Source organism: Nipponia nippon, unplaced genomic scaffold (assembly GCF_047370975.1).
Source record: "Nipponia nippon isolate SJK-2023a ecotype South Korea unplaced genomic scaffold, ASM4737097v1 scaffold_9, whole genome shotgun sequence".
NCBI lineage: Eukaryota > Metazoa > Chordata > Aves > Pelecaniformes > Threskiornithidae > Nipponia > Nipponia nippon.
Window position 1 is genome coordinate 48,365,660 of NW_028262413.1, and position 15,972 is coordinate 48,381,631.

The 15,972-nt window shown below is 59.5% G+C and overlaps 1 protein-coding gene across 9 annotated transcripts in view; it reads right to left on the minus strand.

The window, feature by feature from the left end:
* Window positions 1-228: 228 nt before the first annotated feature.
* The window catches only part of TLE3 (TLE family member 3, transcriptional corepressor), a 28,730-nt gene continuing 12,986 nt past the window's right edge, over window positions 229-15,972 (minus strand). For 4 of the 9 annotated variants that reach the window (XM_087745397.1, XM_087745391.1, XM_087745400.1 and 1 more), the window contains 14 exons: window positions 10,398-10,602; window positions 8,995-9,011; window positions 6,597-6,716; window positions 6,280-6,330; window positions 5,945-6,100; window positions 5,671-5,803; window positions 5,183-5,379; window positions 4,470-4,546; window positions 3,998-4,247; window positions 3,570-3,817; window positions 3,085-3,232; window positions 1,666-1,816; window positions 1,109-1,185; window positions 229-861 (listed from right to left, as the gene is read on the minus strand). In XM_087745397.1, the coding sequence (XP_087601523.1) occupies window positions 754-861; window positions 1,109-1,185; window positions 1,666-1,816; window positions 3,085-3,232; window positions 3,570-3,817; window positions 3,998-4,247; window positions 4,470-4,546; window positions 5,183-5,379; window positions 5,671-5,803; window positions 5,945-6,100; window positions 6,280-6,330; window positions 6,597-6,716; window positions 8,995-9,011; window positions 10,398-10,602 (1,938 nt within the window). In that variant the 3' untranslated portion in view covers window positions 229-753. The remainder of the gene's footprint in view (window positions 862-1,108; window positions 1,186-1,665; window positions 1,817-3,084; window positions 3,233-3,569; window positions 3,818-3,997; window positions 4,248-4,469; window positions 4,547-5,182; window positions 5,380-5,670; window positions 5,804-5,944; window positions 6,101-6,279; window positions 6,331-6,596; window positions 6,717-8,994; window positions 9,012-10,397; window positions 10,603-15,972) is intronic. The other 5 variants (XM_087745399.1, XM_087745395.1, XM_087745393.1 and 2 more) reach the window with 3 other exon arrangements.

Genomic DNA, 15,972 nt, shown 5'->3' on the forward strand with positions numbered 1-15,972 from the left:
AAAAAATCCATATATAAAAAAAGGTGATTGTGTTGCTGATGTCCCATCAGTAGCTGAGGATCCGACCGAGTCCCCCGCGGTCCCAGCAGTGTCCCACCATCACTAACACACCGAACAACGCACGGGTACGACAGTAGGAACAACTTTCACCAGTGGACATCTTTGCTCAGCCTGGTTACGCGCTGCACGGCAAAGTCACGTCCCGACGGACGCCTCGGGGGGGTAAGGAAAAAAAAAAAATAATAAAATTGCCACCACCAAAACCATCAGTGGAATACAATTACAGCAGACGAAAAATACACAACTAGTGTACCGGGAGGGGTCCCCCACCCTTCCAATGCTATTTACTAGTCCGTTATTTACATTTTTCACAAGTCTTATGCAGGATGCACAAAAAAAAGTCACGATAAAAAATAAGTCCTTTATAGTGCCACCAAAGCGCAGACGGAAAGAACCAGAAAACCAAAAAAAAAAAAAAAATTTTTTTTCAAAATAAAACCCAAAACCCTAAAACCAAACAAAAATCCGTTTAGGGCTTCAATGTGTGCCATATTTGCAGACCTCCAAATAAATCCGTGTGTATTGTACGCCGGGCCCTCGAGGCAGAGCCCCGCCGGAGTGTGCCGGTCCGTGGCTGAGCCCCGGGGGCCACCCCGCGGCAGCCCCCCCGAGCCCCCGGCCGCTCCCCGCCGGCCGCCCGAGTCCTGCCACCGCCGGCGCTGGGAGCTGCCAGCCCTGCTATCAAATCCGTGGTTAGTAGATGACCTCGTAGACTGTGGCCTTCTTGTCACCAGAGCCCGTGACGATGTACTTGTCATCCGCTGAAATGTCACAACTTAAGACGGACGAGGATTCCTTGGACTGGAAAAAAGAGGGGGGAGGGGGGAAAAACCATCAGTTTGGTTTCCCGACGAGGCTGCCGCAGCTGCGTCTCACTGAGCAACATCCATGCCGGTGGCCTCACCGCATCCCGCACGCCGGGTACTGAATCCGGCCACCCCAAAAGGCTTTGCCCCCTCCCCAGGGCTGGCAGCCCCCCAGGACGATGCTGAGAGGGGGGTCCAGGCGCTGCCCACCCCCGTGCCCTGCCCGAGAGGCAGCCTCCTACCTGGAAGATGCTCGCTCCGTAGGGCGTCCTCCAGGCGTTGAGCAGGTTGTCTTTTCCAGTACTCACAAACCATTTACCTGCGCCCGGGGAACATGGCGTCAGCGGCCGAAAGCTGCCATCCTGACCCCCTGCCCCATGGCCGGCAGCACCGAAGCTGCCGGCCGGACCCCATGGCCGGCTTCTCCCTGCCCCTGGAGGCTTCTGGCTGTTTACCCTCAAAAATTAGAGATTTTGGAGAAACTGGAAAATCTGGAGGTTTTCCAGAGATGCTCGCCCCAGCCCCTCTCCTGCCAGAACACATCCCAGCACTGCCCCACGCTCGCACACGGGCAGGCGCTGGTTCACCTCCCGCGATGCGACGTGGTGACTTGCAACCACGACCGCGATCGTTTTACGGGGATAATCCCCAATGGCACCATCCGTGGGACAGATCCTGCTGGAAGCCTCTGTGCTCAGCCCCCCGCCACCGTGCCGCGCATCGTCCCATCCTGCCGCGGTCCTCGCGCGCATCCCCAGCCATCACCAAGGGAGTTGAATTTAGAGCCGGAGCCACTTACCGCAGTAGGCAAACTTGAGGGAGAGGACGCAGCTCTCGTGGAGGTGCAGCTGGTACTTGTCGGGTTTCGTGTGGTGCAGCACTTCCACATTGCTGCTCTCCATGCCCACCGCCAGCCACTCGCCCGTCGGGCAGTACCCCAGCGAGAAGATCTGCAGGGGGACAGGAGGTGCTCAGGGGGGCTTTGCACCCACCTGCCCGAGCAGGCACCAGCCACCTCTGCATCCCCGACAATTCCCCAATGGGGAGAGACTCGGATCGCCCGGGCATGAGCCGAGCTGAGGGTGATCCCGTTGGCGATTTTAATAATGTGATGGCTTTGCCCGCAGCACTGGCGGTGAGGCCAGCAATTCAGAAGAAAAACAGCCTGACAGAAGGGGAGGAACACAGCCCGGTCCTCTTAAATCACCGTGTCCCCAGCCGCTGAAACGCAGGCACAGCAAAGCCAGGAGCCAGCGGACGGCATCTGCCCCTGCAGCACAGCCCCGGATCCTGCCCTGGCTGAGGTACCCCAGCTGAAATGCAGCCTCTTCAAGGGACAGCACTTCTGTCTTGGGACAGAAAACACCTTCCTGGCATCCTTCAGAAGAGGAAAACTTGGCATGGAAGGCAGCAAGACTAAAAAAAAAAACCTCTAAGCCATGGCTACTTGTAGGCTGGAAACCACAACGGCGCGGCTTCTGGATGCCCAGCTCCGCAATACCCAGCGTTACGCAGTGCAAGGTCCCTGCTGCCAGTGCTGTGGGGTCAGCAGCTGGGACGCAGCAGAGACCTCGGCCACGCTGCTGCCTTTCTGGACCCTGATCACGCAACTCCAGTTTCACCAGCCGCACGGCACGGGCGGAGGTCGCTGGGCAGCCCTGAAGAGGCGCAGCAGGATTCGGAGAGGCACGTGCACGTGTCTGGGGCAGCTGCACGAGACCTGCGAATGCTGGGGTGGCTCCAGCCCCACGGAGACGGCTGCACTTGCCAAGAGGACACAAGATCCCAGCTTTGCCCCTTTGGACAAGGGCTCTGAGAGGGTCTGCAGGAGGTGGCAGGTACCCGAGCCCTGCACCCATCCCACCTGCGGGATACCCAGAGCCAGCCTGCAACACCCGTGTGCATCCCTAGGCAAGCGCTGCTTTCTTAATGGCAGCCTAGTCTTGCAGTAGATGAAAAAGCCATGAAAGAGAAGCTGAAACGAGAGCCAGGGGAGCCCCGCAGCTCTGCCTGCCTTCAACACCCTTCGGTCACACCTAAAGCAGCGGGGACAGCCCTGCACAGAGCCAACCTCCCACGGCCACGCACGAGCCAGCTGCCGAGAGGGCTGCCCTGGTTTCCACGGAGGGATAAACCCCTGCATGGGGTCTCCACGAGGAGCTGCACAACGAGGCCAGGACGTGCCCCCCTCCCGGGGCCGAGGGCAGCCCGTGCTCACCTGGGAGGTGAAGTCGTGCTGCTGGAGCTGCCTCCCTTCCCGCAGGTCCCAGGAGCGCACTGTGTTGTCCAGACCTCCCGTCCACAACTTCGTACCATCGTGCGAGATATCTATGCAGCTGGCACCGTCTGTGTGGCCTTGGAATTGCCTTTAAACAACGAAAAATAATGCAAAACTTTAAGGGGAACACTAGCAAAAAGCACTTAGGTTGCTTCGAGGGAGCTGGTGCTCAGGCTGTATTTATGAGGCTTCCCTGCACCAAGCACACCTGGAAATCTATCCAGGGAGCATCCTTTGCCAAGGTGCACCAGCCCAGCCGAGCCTGCTGGGCTCACTTACAGACAAAGCATCACAAAATAGCATTCTTGTTGCCATCCCTGAGGTCCTCACACCAAAACATGGCCAGAAAGACCCCGATTACGGAGAAAAGCAAGCCCCGGTGCTCCCAGCCCTCCTGCCACGGCCGGGTGCCAAGGCTGGCTCACCTGACGAGCGTCTGGTTGTGCAGGTCCCAAACGGCGATGTTGCCGTCGCTGCAGCAGGAGAAGCAGACTTTGGCGTCGGGGCTGATGGCCAGGGCGTAGCAGGCGGGGGCGGAGGAGGTCAGCTCGGCCTTGATGCGGGGCGTGGGGGAAGCCAGGTCCCAGATGGTGAGCGTGCTCGCCTCCCCTCCCACGATCAGCGTGCGGCCGTCGGGGAGGAGCTTGCAGGAGCGGATGTAGTTATCTCGGTTCTGGAGGGGAAAAGAGATGTTAGCAGGAGGGCGATGAATGATTCACTGCATTAGAGGTGGGGGAAAGCAGGGGGGACACACGCTTGGGGACCGGGAGCAATCTGCTGCGGCTTGCTCGCTCGCACACGCATCGGGGATGCTCCAGCTCCCGCGCGCGGCAGCACTGCCGAGCCCCCTTACCAGGCAGTCCAGCTGGGAGATGGGGCTCTTGCTGCCCGGCTGGCTGATGTCCCAGATCTTCACGCACCCCTTGCCCCCGGTGTAGACGTGCCTGGTGGGGTTGCTGATGGTGACGGCGCACACCACCTCCCCGTGGCTCAGCGTGTTGATCTGCCGGGCGTGCCGCGGGATGCCAGGACCTGCCAGGGCGTCGTGAGGAAAGGGGACCGGCTGCATCTGCCCGTCGGCGCTCACGTGGAAGGAGTAGGCTCTGCCGAGGGAGGGCAAACAGAGGGATCAGCCCCAGAGACAGAGGTTTGCTGCAAACCCGGAGTAAGGGGTGGCCGGGCGGCATTGCAACCCGGCTGCCGGGTCGTGCTTTGCTGGGGGCCGGAGGCCACCGCTGCTCTGCGGGGGCTCGGTGGGACCCAGACCGAGGTGAAGCCCCGCACTCATCCCCACCCAGCGCACAAAAGGACGAAGAGGGGCTTACGGCTTCCCGCCGGGGATGGATGCCAGGCTCGAGGGCAGGCCGGGGGCCCGCATGGGCGGGTGCGGGTCGAAGCCAACCTGCCAAGAGATGCACACGGGGTAAGGCCAGGCAGGAGCTGGGCACGTGAGCAAACAGCTTCCCTGCCCGGGCTCGCGGACGGCATGGGAACACGGTAGCTCCCTCTTTTCCCTTGCTGCTCAATAGCTAATCGTTATTTTTTCCCTGGCAGAAAGTGGAAGGACTGGGGAATTAGGCACAGGTTTCTGGTCTGGAAGGACCAGCGTGGGACATGCTCACCCTCCCTGTGCTGTTCCCAAGCCCCCAGGGACAGGAACAGCCAAGCTGTGCCTAGCACCCCAGCTGCAGGAACCCCCATCTCTGCATTAATGGCAGTGTTTTCCTTCTTGTTTTGCCTGTGTTTTGCCTTAAAGCGAACGACTCAGTGTTTAGTAAGGGGAAGGGGGCTGCACAGCGGGTACTTCCCACGCATGGGGGGAAGGATAAACCCCAATGTAGTGGCACATGCACATCACCCCATGGGGAGGCATCTCCACACCCAGCGCCCTTTCATGGTGGCTGATTCAAAACACGGCTGGTGAGGAGCCCCGGTGTCACAGCCGAGACAGGGAAGCCCCCTCCCTGCACCTCCCCGGACCCTCCCCACACCCACCCCCCCGCCGGGAGCGAGAAAAGGAGCTAAAAGTGCTACGTACAGCTCCAAAGCTCACCATTGGCGACCGGCCATAGGCAGCGGCGGCGGCGGCAGCGGCGCTCATCTGCGGGGGGATGTTGTGGAGCCCCGCGTAGGCGCCGGGGCTGGTGAGCGAGCCGTTCATCTCATGGTGCCCCATCATGGCGAAGGGAGCCGCGTAAGAGCCGGCGATGGAGATGGGTGTCCGCAGGGCCGAAGCTGCAGGAGGGTTGGGGACATGGTCAGGGGACAGAGCCCGCCAGCATCCAGCCCCACTCGCCCCCGAGGAAGAAATGCAATGGCGGGACCTCCCTCCTCACCCCGTCTCTGGCACGGGGACCCCCTGAGCTGCTGGCATCCCTGTCCTGAGCTGAATTAGGTCCCCAAGAAGCCTGACCCCCCCCCAAGCTGCTGTGCCCCAAACAGAGGGCACGGGCTGAAGCCATGCTGGGGACAGCAGCAAGAGGGGGCAATGGGGGACCGCAGGGCACCCAGGGGACCGGTACCCACCCAGGGGGTCCATGCCGGTCGGCTTGCCGGGCATCGGCCGCAGCCCCGGGGTGCTGCTCGTCCCCGGGGTCGGAGCGTCATTCCTCGGCGTCGGAGTGTTTGACTTGAGCCCGGGCGTTGACGATTTGTCATTCTGGATGAAGAAGGGATGGAAAAAAAGAAAGGATGAGGTTCATCCATCGGTGTCCGCACCCCCTGCTCGTCAAGCCCCCAGGACCCAGCGAGCACCCGCAGCTGGCGGGGCCCGATCCCCCCGGCAGAACGAAGGACATACGTGGCCCAGGTCTTTAGTCTTGGAGGAGGGAGTGCTGCTGGAGGAGGCGACCGAGGCCGGGCTGTTTGGCGCGTCCCCCTTCTTCAGCCCGCGGGCTTTGTCTATGCCGTTCTCCGGGGGGGAGTGGGCTGGGCTGACCCGGGGGGTGGCAGGGTCCTGCGAGACAGCAGAAAGCATTGGTACCCCCAGCAGCGGGGAGGGCTCCCTCCGGCTCCTCTTTCAGGGAGGAATTGGGCTGGTGCCAGGGGGCCCCTAGGGCATCGCCCCCACCCCCCAACCCCCCCACCGTGCCGCAGGGAGAGGAGCAGACCTGCCGAAATGCCCCCACGGCTCACCTCGTTGGAGACGTCGACCACCAGATCATCGCTTTTGTCACCATCGCTGTCCTGAAACACAAAGTGAGTTACATCCCGCAGAGAGCTGCCAAACCCCAGGGTGGGGGGCAGCCCCCCAGGGAGCCGAACCCCCCCAGCAGCAGGACACAGCTCACCCACACCACGTTTAGAGAGTTTTACCCAAACCCCGCTTTCTCCCACCCAAAGTCCTGCCTGGACGCGTGCCGCCGCCCCACACCTCACACCACCACGTCCCCCGGCAGCTCTCATCCTGCCCTGGCCGCCGGACCCAGCCGCCGACCGTCCCTGCCACTCACATATCGGCTCATGCTGTCCTTCTCCTCTGCTTTCCGCTTCTTGGAGTCGATGCTGTAGTCTGTGGAGCTCCGGTGCTTCTCGCTGGCTCTCAGGCTTTCCGAGGGCGAAACGGAATTATTCTGCAATAACAGACGAAACTTTTAAGTTGGAAACAGAAGGAAATGGCACTTCATGAGCAGCAGCTTAGAAGGTGTCGCAAGCAGCCCTTCAACCAGCACCGAGCCCAAAATCCAGCCTTGCCCTAGACTGTGAAACCCCAGCGGTGGGGTGAGACCCCATGGCCCCACCACACAGGGAGCCGGGGACAGGGTCCAGCCGGGGCTGGGGGATGGCCACCAGTGCACGGAGCATCGCTTCGAGCTCTGGGGATGCTGCTTCATTCCAGCAAGGCTGCTCCTGGGCACCCGAGCCTATTTACTGCAAAAGCACAGCAGAAACAAGGGAGGAGCTGGTTGGTGTTTGGAAAGGCAAACCCTGGGAGGAAGCGGTGTGCAGTTACGGCAGCTCCCAGCAGCCGCTGGGATCCACTGGCAGGCACTGGGCAATGCAGAGAGGGGGGAAAGCTGAGCTCCCCTGAACCAGCCCCATCACCATCCTCTGCCCGCAAGGGAGCACCAGCCCCATCTCCATCATCCTCTGTCCCCCACGGGGAGCACCAGAGCTTTGCCCCAGCCCTGGGCTGGCACCCACGAGAGCCCGCGGGTGCTTCCTCCAGCATCAGCAGAGCCGGGGCCTCATCCCCAGCGTTCATTAGGGGAGCAAAGGAACCGCTTCACCCCAGCCCCGGCTAAGCCGAGCCAGCAGCCCAGCTCTGCCGAGCCAAAGGGCATCCAAAAAAATGTCTGGAAAAATCCCCGTCACCAGGAGCGGCGGAGCCCAGCGCCCCGCGGCGCAGCCCTGCTCGGGGGGGCTGGCTGTGCCCGCTTCAAGCGGCAAAGCCCAGGAGATGCCAGCATTCCCAGGAAAGTCCTGCGCACGCCGGGATTGGGTCGGGAACAAAAATGGCAGCACAAAACCGCCTCGAGAGCAACGGAGAAAGCCCGGCCCCATGCAGATGCCCTTCAATTAGTTTCTGGGAGCAGCAAGAGAAATTGCCATCATTTTGTGTCTTGTAGCAGAGCCTGTCACCCCTGCTAAGCAGAAATGTTCCTAAGCTCCTCTGCCTGCCTTTCTTTCCCAGCTGAAAGGGAGAACTAAAGCAGTTCATGTTTCTCCTCGGTACCCAATAAGCAGCTTTGGATAACACCGGGGTCTTTCTTCTCAGGCAGTCATGCTGAAAAACCTCGCAGCTACCAGAGAATCATGTCAAGCATTTAGAGGCATCGATCCATTCAGCCTGCTGCTGGCCCGCCGCCAAGAAACTAAATATTTTTTATTGCGCAGGCAAGGCTAGGAAAATATGAATGACTAACTCTGATTATCGTGCGCATTAAACCTCCGCGGGGAATACCCCGTATTTTGTTTTATAGATCGGGAACCTTCCCGTCTCTGACGGCCCCCTCCCCGCCGAAGGAGCAGGTTAATGATGCCCAATTCCCATCTTCCCCCTTAAATGGCACTTTTCTTCCCATCCGCCCCCGGCTCTCAAAAGGCCCATTTGTGGACTCGGGGATGGCAGGAAATCGCTGCAAAGCCGCGGCTCAGCCGGGCTTTGTCCTGCCAGCTTTTCCCCGAGACGGCGGCATTGTGCGCCCCAGGGATGGGGGGCACGGGCTGAGCCCCCCCCCCAGGGGGGGAGCAGCCCCCCACCAGGATCCTACCAGCCTCTGCCCACCGAAAAAATATATTCCCCGCCCTGCCATCCACACTCAGGCACTGCACCCAGCCAAAACAAGGACCGAACCGCTGCTATTAACACCGAGATGTCAGGGACGCAAATAAAAAGCAGCCGTGCTGGAGGTGACGGCTGCCCTCCACCACGGTTATTTAGCTGGTTAGTTAACTGCTTGACCTTCCAAGTCCTACTTAACACAGCGTAATAGCCAAACCCATCCCGACAGATTAGATGACCCAAGATAATAGAAGAGTGATCAGGAATAAAATAGCTTTCCTAATCGCTGAAGGATTTTTAGCTGCGCAGACTTGACTGTGCTCATTCACAGGGCTTAGTCAATTGAAACCGAATCTTGAAGCTCTGCGGCAATCAAAAAGATTTAAACCAAATCTCATAACCAGCCTGGAGGAGGCGGCTCCACTCGCCCCGGCACAGCCGGCAGCCCAGCAGCTCTTCCATCCAAAGGGTTTTTTTTTTTCCTTGCTTTTTCTTCTATTAAATAGGACCTGTGCAGAAGACATCCCTGGAGCTCACACCCAGAAGCCTGGTTTTTAAAACAATAGGTAAAACAAAAACACGCAGCCACCAGAAACTGAGAAAAAAAGCAGGTTAATGGGACTTACCGCACTTGAGTCTCGCTCTTTTTAGTGGAAGATGGTGTCAGAGGCACGGTCACAGCCAAAATAAAGAGAAGACAGAAAAATAAAGCAAGTTAGAGTAATTCTTAAAACAGGAAAAAAAGATCTAGAAGCTCCTCATTGCATGGCCTCCTGCTTTAACTCAAAACCTATTTGGGCTCCCTTCAGCTTTGCTTTAAAATTCATGCCCCTTGTCCGTCCAGCTCCCGCTGCCTCCTCCCCCTTTCTTTTAGACAATGTGATTTATTTGGCAAAACACACAGGGGAAAGGGGAAATGCCCTGAAATGCAAAAGGAATGGCGTCAGCCTAAGGCTCTTGCACCCAAAGTCACAAACCCAGGAGAAGGTCCCGACCGCCCGGCTCCGCAGCCACGTCAGCGGGATGTGGTTTAGCCATTAATTTGTACACAAACTGCCCCGTTTTCCCTGGGATCTCCTGGTAATTTGAACCCATGCAGAAAAATGAATGTAATGAGATAATTGCTACCAACAGATTTTCTCACTGCCTTTCACGGGGAGGAAAAACATCCCAAATCCACCAGGCAGAAGAGCCCAACAGCTTCGTGAGGCTGTCGGATAACTGGGTGCTAGATAAGCAAATGAGCATATTACGGGCAAGATCTCAGATCTTCGTGGGTTAATGGGCAGGGGGATTTGTGCGGAAAATCGTCAAGGCTGTTGGTTTGCAACCGAACTCATGCATCATTTTTTCTTCTAAAAAGATTGTCTTATCGCTAATAATAAGAAAAAACAAGGTTGCTAGTGAATATTGCTGGTTTCCAGACCATCGAAAGTCTCCGACAGCGATGGAGAGAAGGAAGGCTGCTTCAGCATTAAGGCGCGGCTGAACGGGGACGCAGGATTTGCAGCAAGCCTCCATCAAAGCCCGCGAGGGCTCCAACCTGCGTGCGAACTCGGGGGGCACGCGAGCACATCAAGCCGACAGGGTTCAATCTGCCGGTGCCGTTCTGGGAGCAATTTGCATTCCCTGCCCTCAATGAGCAGAGAAAGGAGCAGCCTGGAGGTAGGTCCCCTCCTCCCCTACCACCTCAGAAACCCCACCGTCCCTGAGCTGCTCCCAAGGAGCATCTTGACCTCAGCAAAGAAGAAAAGCAGGGAAAGCTTTGGGAGCGCCTGGAAACCGCCGCTGGGAATTGCTGCAGCAGCGGCCGCACCTCCCTTGGCTGCCCAGGCTGAGCCAAGGGGCTGGAGCATCCTTTAGGGAAATCCGCATCCCGAAAAGCAGAAGCCCGTCCCCTGAAGCCCACTCTCCCGAGGGATGGGGCAGCGGGAGCAGAGCCATGCCTGGACCAGGACATTTCTAGCACCGCGGGATGCAGCGACGAGCAGCCCCCAGGGACCCCATCGACCCAGCCCCTCGCTCTCACCTCTGTGGTCCAGGTCGTGATGGTTTTTCTCATCCTTGACGGCGAGGTGTGCCTGGCTCCCCAGGGCGCCGAGAGCCAGCAGCCCCGAGCTGCTGCCGGTGACCGGCGGGATGCCCGGCGGCTGGAGGCCCGAGGGGTGCGGCGGCAGCTGGACCGGGGGCCCATGGGCGGCGTGGGAGAGGTGCTGGGCCTGGAGCTGCTGCTGCTGCAATGAAACCACCAGTGAGCTGGGGAGGGGGCAACAGGACCAAGGGGGGGGATTTCGAGGCATTGAGCAGTGGCGCGGTGGCAGGAGCAGTGCCGGGAAGGGGCATGCCCGGCGTTACGCTGGGAGGGCAGCGAGGTGATGCCCCGGGGAGCTGCCTCGCTGGGCTGCCTGGAAGGAGAAGCCCCGTTAGCAGAAGGGACGGAGGGTGCCCCGTGCACGGCCCCGGCGCTGATCCCCACCGCAGCTGCCCACGACACGGCCGGGTGGCACGAGTGCATGCGTGCCACACGCACCCCAGGCCAGACTGCGGGAGTTGTCTTTAATTCAAGGCAGTTCACATCATTACTGCAGACTTGGCTGGTTTTGCTTTTCAGTAGATATTAAGCAAAAAAAAATAAAGAAATACCGCGCAGGACGCAGAAAGCAGCTCTGGCTGGAGTGCCAGCTGCTCAACCAGATCAGAGAAAGAAAACTCAAGCATCCTGGATCCTCGCAGGCCACCTCAGAAAGAAAAAAAAAAGTTTTGCTTATTTGCTCAGGACCAACTTTAAGGCACCTGATGGTGAGAAGAAAACTGCCCTCACGGTGCCTATGCCCCATCCTGCCACTCTGCTGCTCCTGTCCCCTTCCGACAGCGGCTGGACATCCCCTGCACTGGCGATGGGGCTGCCCGGAGCGCAGGTGCACCCTCTCCCCCAGCATCACCACCCGCAGCCCCCAGCGCGCACGCAGGCGGCTGCAGCCTGGCTGGGCCGGTGCATGGCCCCCCCCGGCCGCTCCCCGGGGCTTTGGGGAGCGGCGAGCCCCAGCCATCCCAGCACGCACACATCCAGCCGTGGGAATTGCCTGCTCGTTTTTAGCTGGAAAAAGCTGAACTACAGCTTTGGGGAGAGGAAGGGAAAACCAAACGCATCCCCTGTGTTTCTATTTCAAATACAAACTTGAAGAAAACAAGCTGAAATCCAAGTTGCTATCAGTCAACAGTCTGTCCTCGGTGGTGTCACTTCCAAGAGCCCCAGGCCACCTCTCCCGCGGCTCCTCCACCCCAAGGACAGCAGGGTCCAGCCGGGAGGGTCTCAGAGCTGGCGCTTGCATTTCCAACCCTCCGGCCTGCACCCACGGCCACCTCAAGCAGCACCCAGCTAGCTGCCAGTGAAAGCTGCATTTGGGCAACTGACCTCCAGCAGGAATCACGTGCCGGGGGAACACCCGAGCTGCAGCGGAGCCCCCCACGCCTCCCCCGGGTCCCCGCCACCAGCTCGGTTCAGGTTTTCTCCCTCCCTGGTGCTGCCAAGCACGGCAGAAGCGGTCACCAGCCCGGGCAGCTTTCTAGCAAGCCAGGCTGTGCGCGGAGGAGGATCCTGCGGCACAACGAGCGGATGCACCACCAACGCGTGTCCCTGCACGGGGCACCCTGAGGGGCACGGACGGAACGCAGGCGAGGACCCTGCCTGCAAGGTTCAAAGGGGCTCAGTCCCAGCCCTGCACCACAACAGCCAGGGAGCAAGGGGCTCCTGCCATGCCATCGCAGCATGGCTCAGCTCAAACCACAGCAGGGATACACCAAAAATACCTCCCAGGTATGGGGGACCCTAGATTTCCAACACGTCCATCAAGGAAATTTCCAGCACATCCTCCCCAGCGCTGCAAGGGGACACAGCCAGGTGCCCCCAAACCGGCTCATGCTCTGCAGCACTGGGGTGACCCCAGCACAGCCCGACGGGGCAGCACCAGTCACCACGACACAGCCCACAGCTCACAAAACACCCTGGGAAAGCAGGAGAAGCAGGCTTAATCTGACAGGTCCTTCACTCAGCTTCGCACAGGGCACAGCTCGACCCCGGCATGCACAGGAGGTGCACTTGAAAAGCCTTCCTCCTGCCATCGAGCAAGGCCGGCGCCCTCCAGCCCACAGCCCCGCACGCGCTGGCAGCCCCCCACGTGCCCGCGGGGCAGCAAGCGGCTCTGCCGCAAGGCCGTACACGCAGCCGCAGCGAGGCGGAGGGCAGGCTGCATGCCCCGCACCCTGCACGCCCCTCGGTGCACCCTGCAGACGCCCCGCCAGCCCCCGCAGCCCGGCTGCAGGAGCCAGGATGCAGCTTTTCGGAAAAAAACCCCACGCTGAGGCCACGTCTTCAGGGGAAGCACCAGTTCCACCCACCTCCCGACTAAAGGACCTATTTTAGGGGGTAGCAGGAAGGGGTGACTGGCTGTCACATGCTGGTGGGTGCAGCGGGACCGAGCAGCCTCTTGCTGCCCGGGGCAGAGCTGGGTGCAGGGAAAGGGGGTGGGCGACCCACACCTGCCAGGCTCCGGTTTCTAAGCCTTGTGCAAGGGGAGAGGGAAATCCCCACCCAGGATGCAACCCGGAGCCAGATCTGAAAGGCTGTAGCTACAGTTTCAGGCAGAGGAGATGCATTATCTTAAAACATAGCTTCTTCCGGGCAGCACAGAGGTCTCAGCTGTGGCAGAAGCCAAATCGAGAAGGCAATTAGGCCTCTGCAGTGCTGTTATAGGAAAAGCATGAATCATTGTGTCCTCAAAAGCAGGAGCTTTTGGCTTCTGCTGGGCTGCTCCATCCACAGGGCAGAGAGGGGGGGGCAGCCTCAGGACCTCTGTTTGGGGAGGTGTCCTCAAAGCAGGGGTGCAAGGGGAGCACCACAGCTCACGGTGGGGGTCCCGAACCCCAGAGGCTCTGCCGGATGGTGCCAGCACCGTACCGGTGCATCCCTCGACAGCACGGAGCACACTCCCTGCCTCCTGGCCATGCACACGGACCGAGATCAATCCCTCCGACATCAAAGCAAGAGGAACAGAGCCTGGGCTCTTGCTGAAATCAATGAGGCTCTTTACAGTCCCAGTCTCACGTGATTTCCACCCATTTAAGTGAGAGGCAGGGCTGGCCATTATATCAGAGCATCACCCTGGAGAATGGCCCCTGATGGTTTTCCAGCACAGTACGCCCCTCTCCCGCAAGCTTTCCAGCAGTGCCCATCCCTGTGGGGCCGGGATGCACAGAGATCCCATGCTTTATCCTCAGCAATCTTTGACTTCCACAGTGGGCAGAAATATCTGCACTGCATAATGCTCCTCCCAGGGGCTTTCCACCCCAGGGTGACACCCCGCCGCAGCAGCAGGAGCCCCAGAGAAGGGGGGGCACGGACTCACGGGCACCCTGGGTCCATGCAGCAACACTCCAGCCCCACGACGACGTGGGTCACAGCCTTGGCACAGCCCCAGGAGACGACGTAGCTCCACCGCAAGCAACGCAGCGGCACCCAGTTGGGGCAGAGCGGGGAAGGCAGGAAGAATCACCACCCTGAGACTTGCCCTCCAGCGGAGCAGAAAACTGCTGGTTTCCTCCCTTTTTTTTTTTTTTTTTTTAAGCTGCTGGCAAATACATCCATCCAACGGCTCGGTGAGCTGCGGGGGACTGGCCCCGCGGGGTCTGAGCCGCCCTGCAGCAGCCCCGCTCCAGCACAGGGGAGTGGAAATGAATGTCAAGACAGAACATCCCAGTGTGGCCCGAGATCACAGTTCAATGTGGTTTTCTCCCCTTTGGCAGGCAGGAACCAGTGAGCAGAATCCATTTGGAAAGTCTCCTCGCCAGGCAGCTCTGGTTTGAAGCCTCGTCCCTCCCGTCTGGCGTCGGGGCTGGGCTGCCCGCAGCTCCGTGGGGTAGCAAAGATCACATCTTGGGGCTGCAGACCTCCATCCCGGCATCGCTGGAAGGAGCTATGCCCCGGCCAGGTCAGTCCCGTGGCCAGGAGAAGATGATGAGCTGACGAGCCCAGCACACATCCCTGCTGGGTGCTGGGGGATCCCCAGGCTCTGCTCGCAGCTCCCCGCGGCCGCCTCTGCAGTCCTCCCCGGCTGCATCGCTCCACCGTGTTTGCACACATCAGCCCAGGGAGTGGTCGATGCCCATCCCTCCTGCACGGCGCTCAGGAATCGCACCCTGGAGACTCCACGGAGGGGGATAAAACCCACCTGGGACTCCACGGCGCAGAGGGATGCAGTGGAGCTCAGCAATGCTGCTCACTCGGCATCTTCTCTGCTGAAAAGCCCACCTTGCCTCCCCTGCGCCTTACCCCCTTCCCTGAAAAAGGTTGTTTTTAAAAACCACATCAGGCAGGGGCTTGCTGCAAAACAGCCCAGGGAAGGGCAGGCTGCAGGAGCTCGTCGGCCACCTTTGCCACCAAAAAAACACGCCTGCACCCACAGCCAGCCGCCCCGGGTGGGTGCCCCACATCTCAGCTGGTGGCAGGGACAAGACGGGGTGCTCAACTCCAAGCAGGATCACGGTCCTGCCCGACAAAGCCGTGCACACAGCGAGGACTTGGGGCAGCCTTGTGGGGCCAGGGACCCTCCTGACACCTCCCCAGTGTGCCCAAGTTGAAGGGCAAGCTCAGACCCGCTCAGGATGCTGCGCTGGGGCTCCTCACCTGCTGGCAGGACCCCAAACCGGACCGACGTCCCTGCAGAGCCCAGGACATCAGCCTGCAGCAAGGGGCTGCGGACAAAGGTGCTGCAAACCCAGCCCCGGTGACAGCGGGGACATCGGCATCGCCCAGCCACCGGGTCCGGGCCAGGCAAGAGGAGCTGGCTGGAGATGCACACAGACAGAGATGTTTTCCTTCTGGGGTCCCTCGGCATGTGCCAGACAAATATGGTTAAGATATGAAGGAGGTTGCAATTTATGAGAAAGGCTGGCAAGGAATATCTTGTATGTAGAGTGTTTTTAATTGGATTATGTACATCATGCTTCATGCCTTTGTTAACCGATTTAATGGTTCACCACTTAAGTTCACCACTTGCGTTAAATTTAGTAAAGTAGTCTAATCATTTCCAGAGCTATAACCAAATCAAGGGCTCAATTTCACAGAAGCCTGAAGCAGAAGAACTGTGAGACAATGGCCTAGATGCATAAAATTAACAGTTCTTGACCTCAAAAGGGGCAAAAAAAAGGTTTTAATGATTTGGTGTGGTTTTTTGTGTGTGTCAATTTTGTTTAAAGCACCTGCACCACGATGCTGGTGCAGTTTATAAACAGTCACCTTCTCTTGCTGCCAGGCATGGCAGGGGACGGCGGAGCCACCCGTTGTTCCCATGGGACACGGGGTGCGGGTCCATGCACGCCCCAGCGCGCTGCCCTCTTCCACTCGAGAGGAACAAACACACACGAGTGGTCTGCCCCACATGAGCAACCCTACAATAACAAACCCCTGCGCACGCACAAAAGGGGAGAAATTCTGTTTGCTGGGGGGAAAAAAACAAACCAAACCCCTCTCGGTTTCACGTCTCGGCGGGCTCCGGAGCAGGTGCAGCAGCCACCGAGCAGCACAGACCCAAAACAGCTCCGCATCT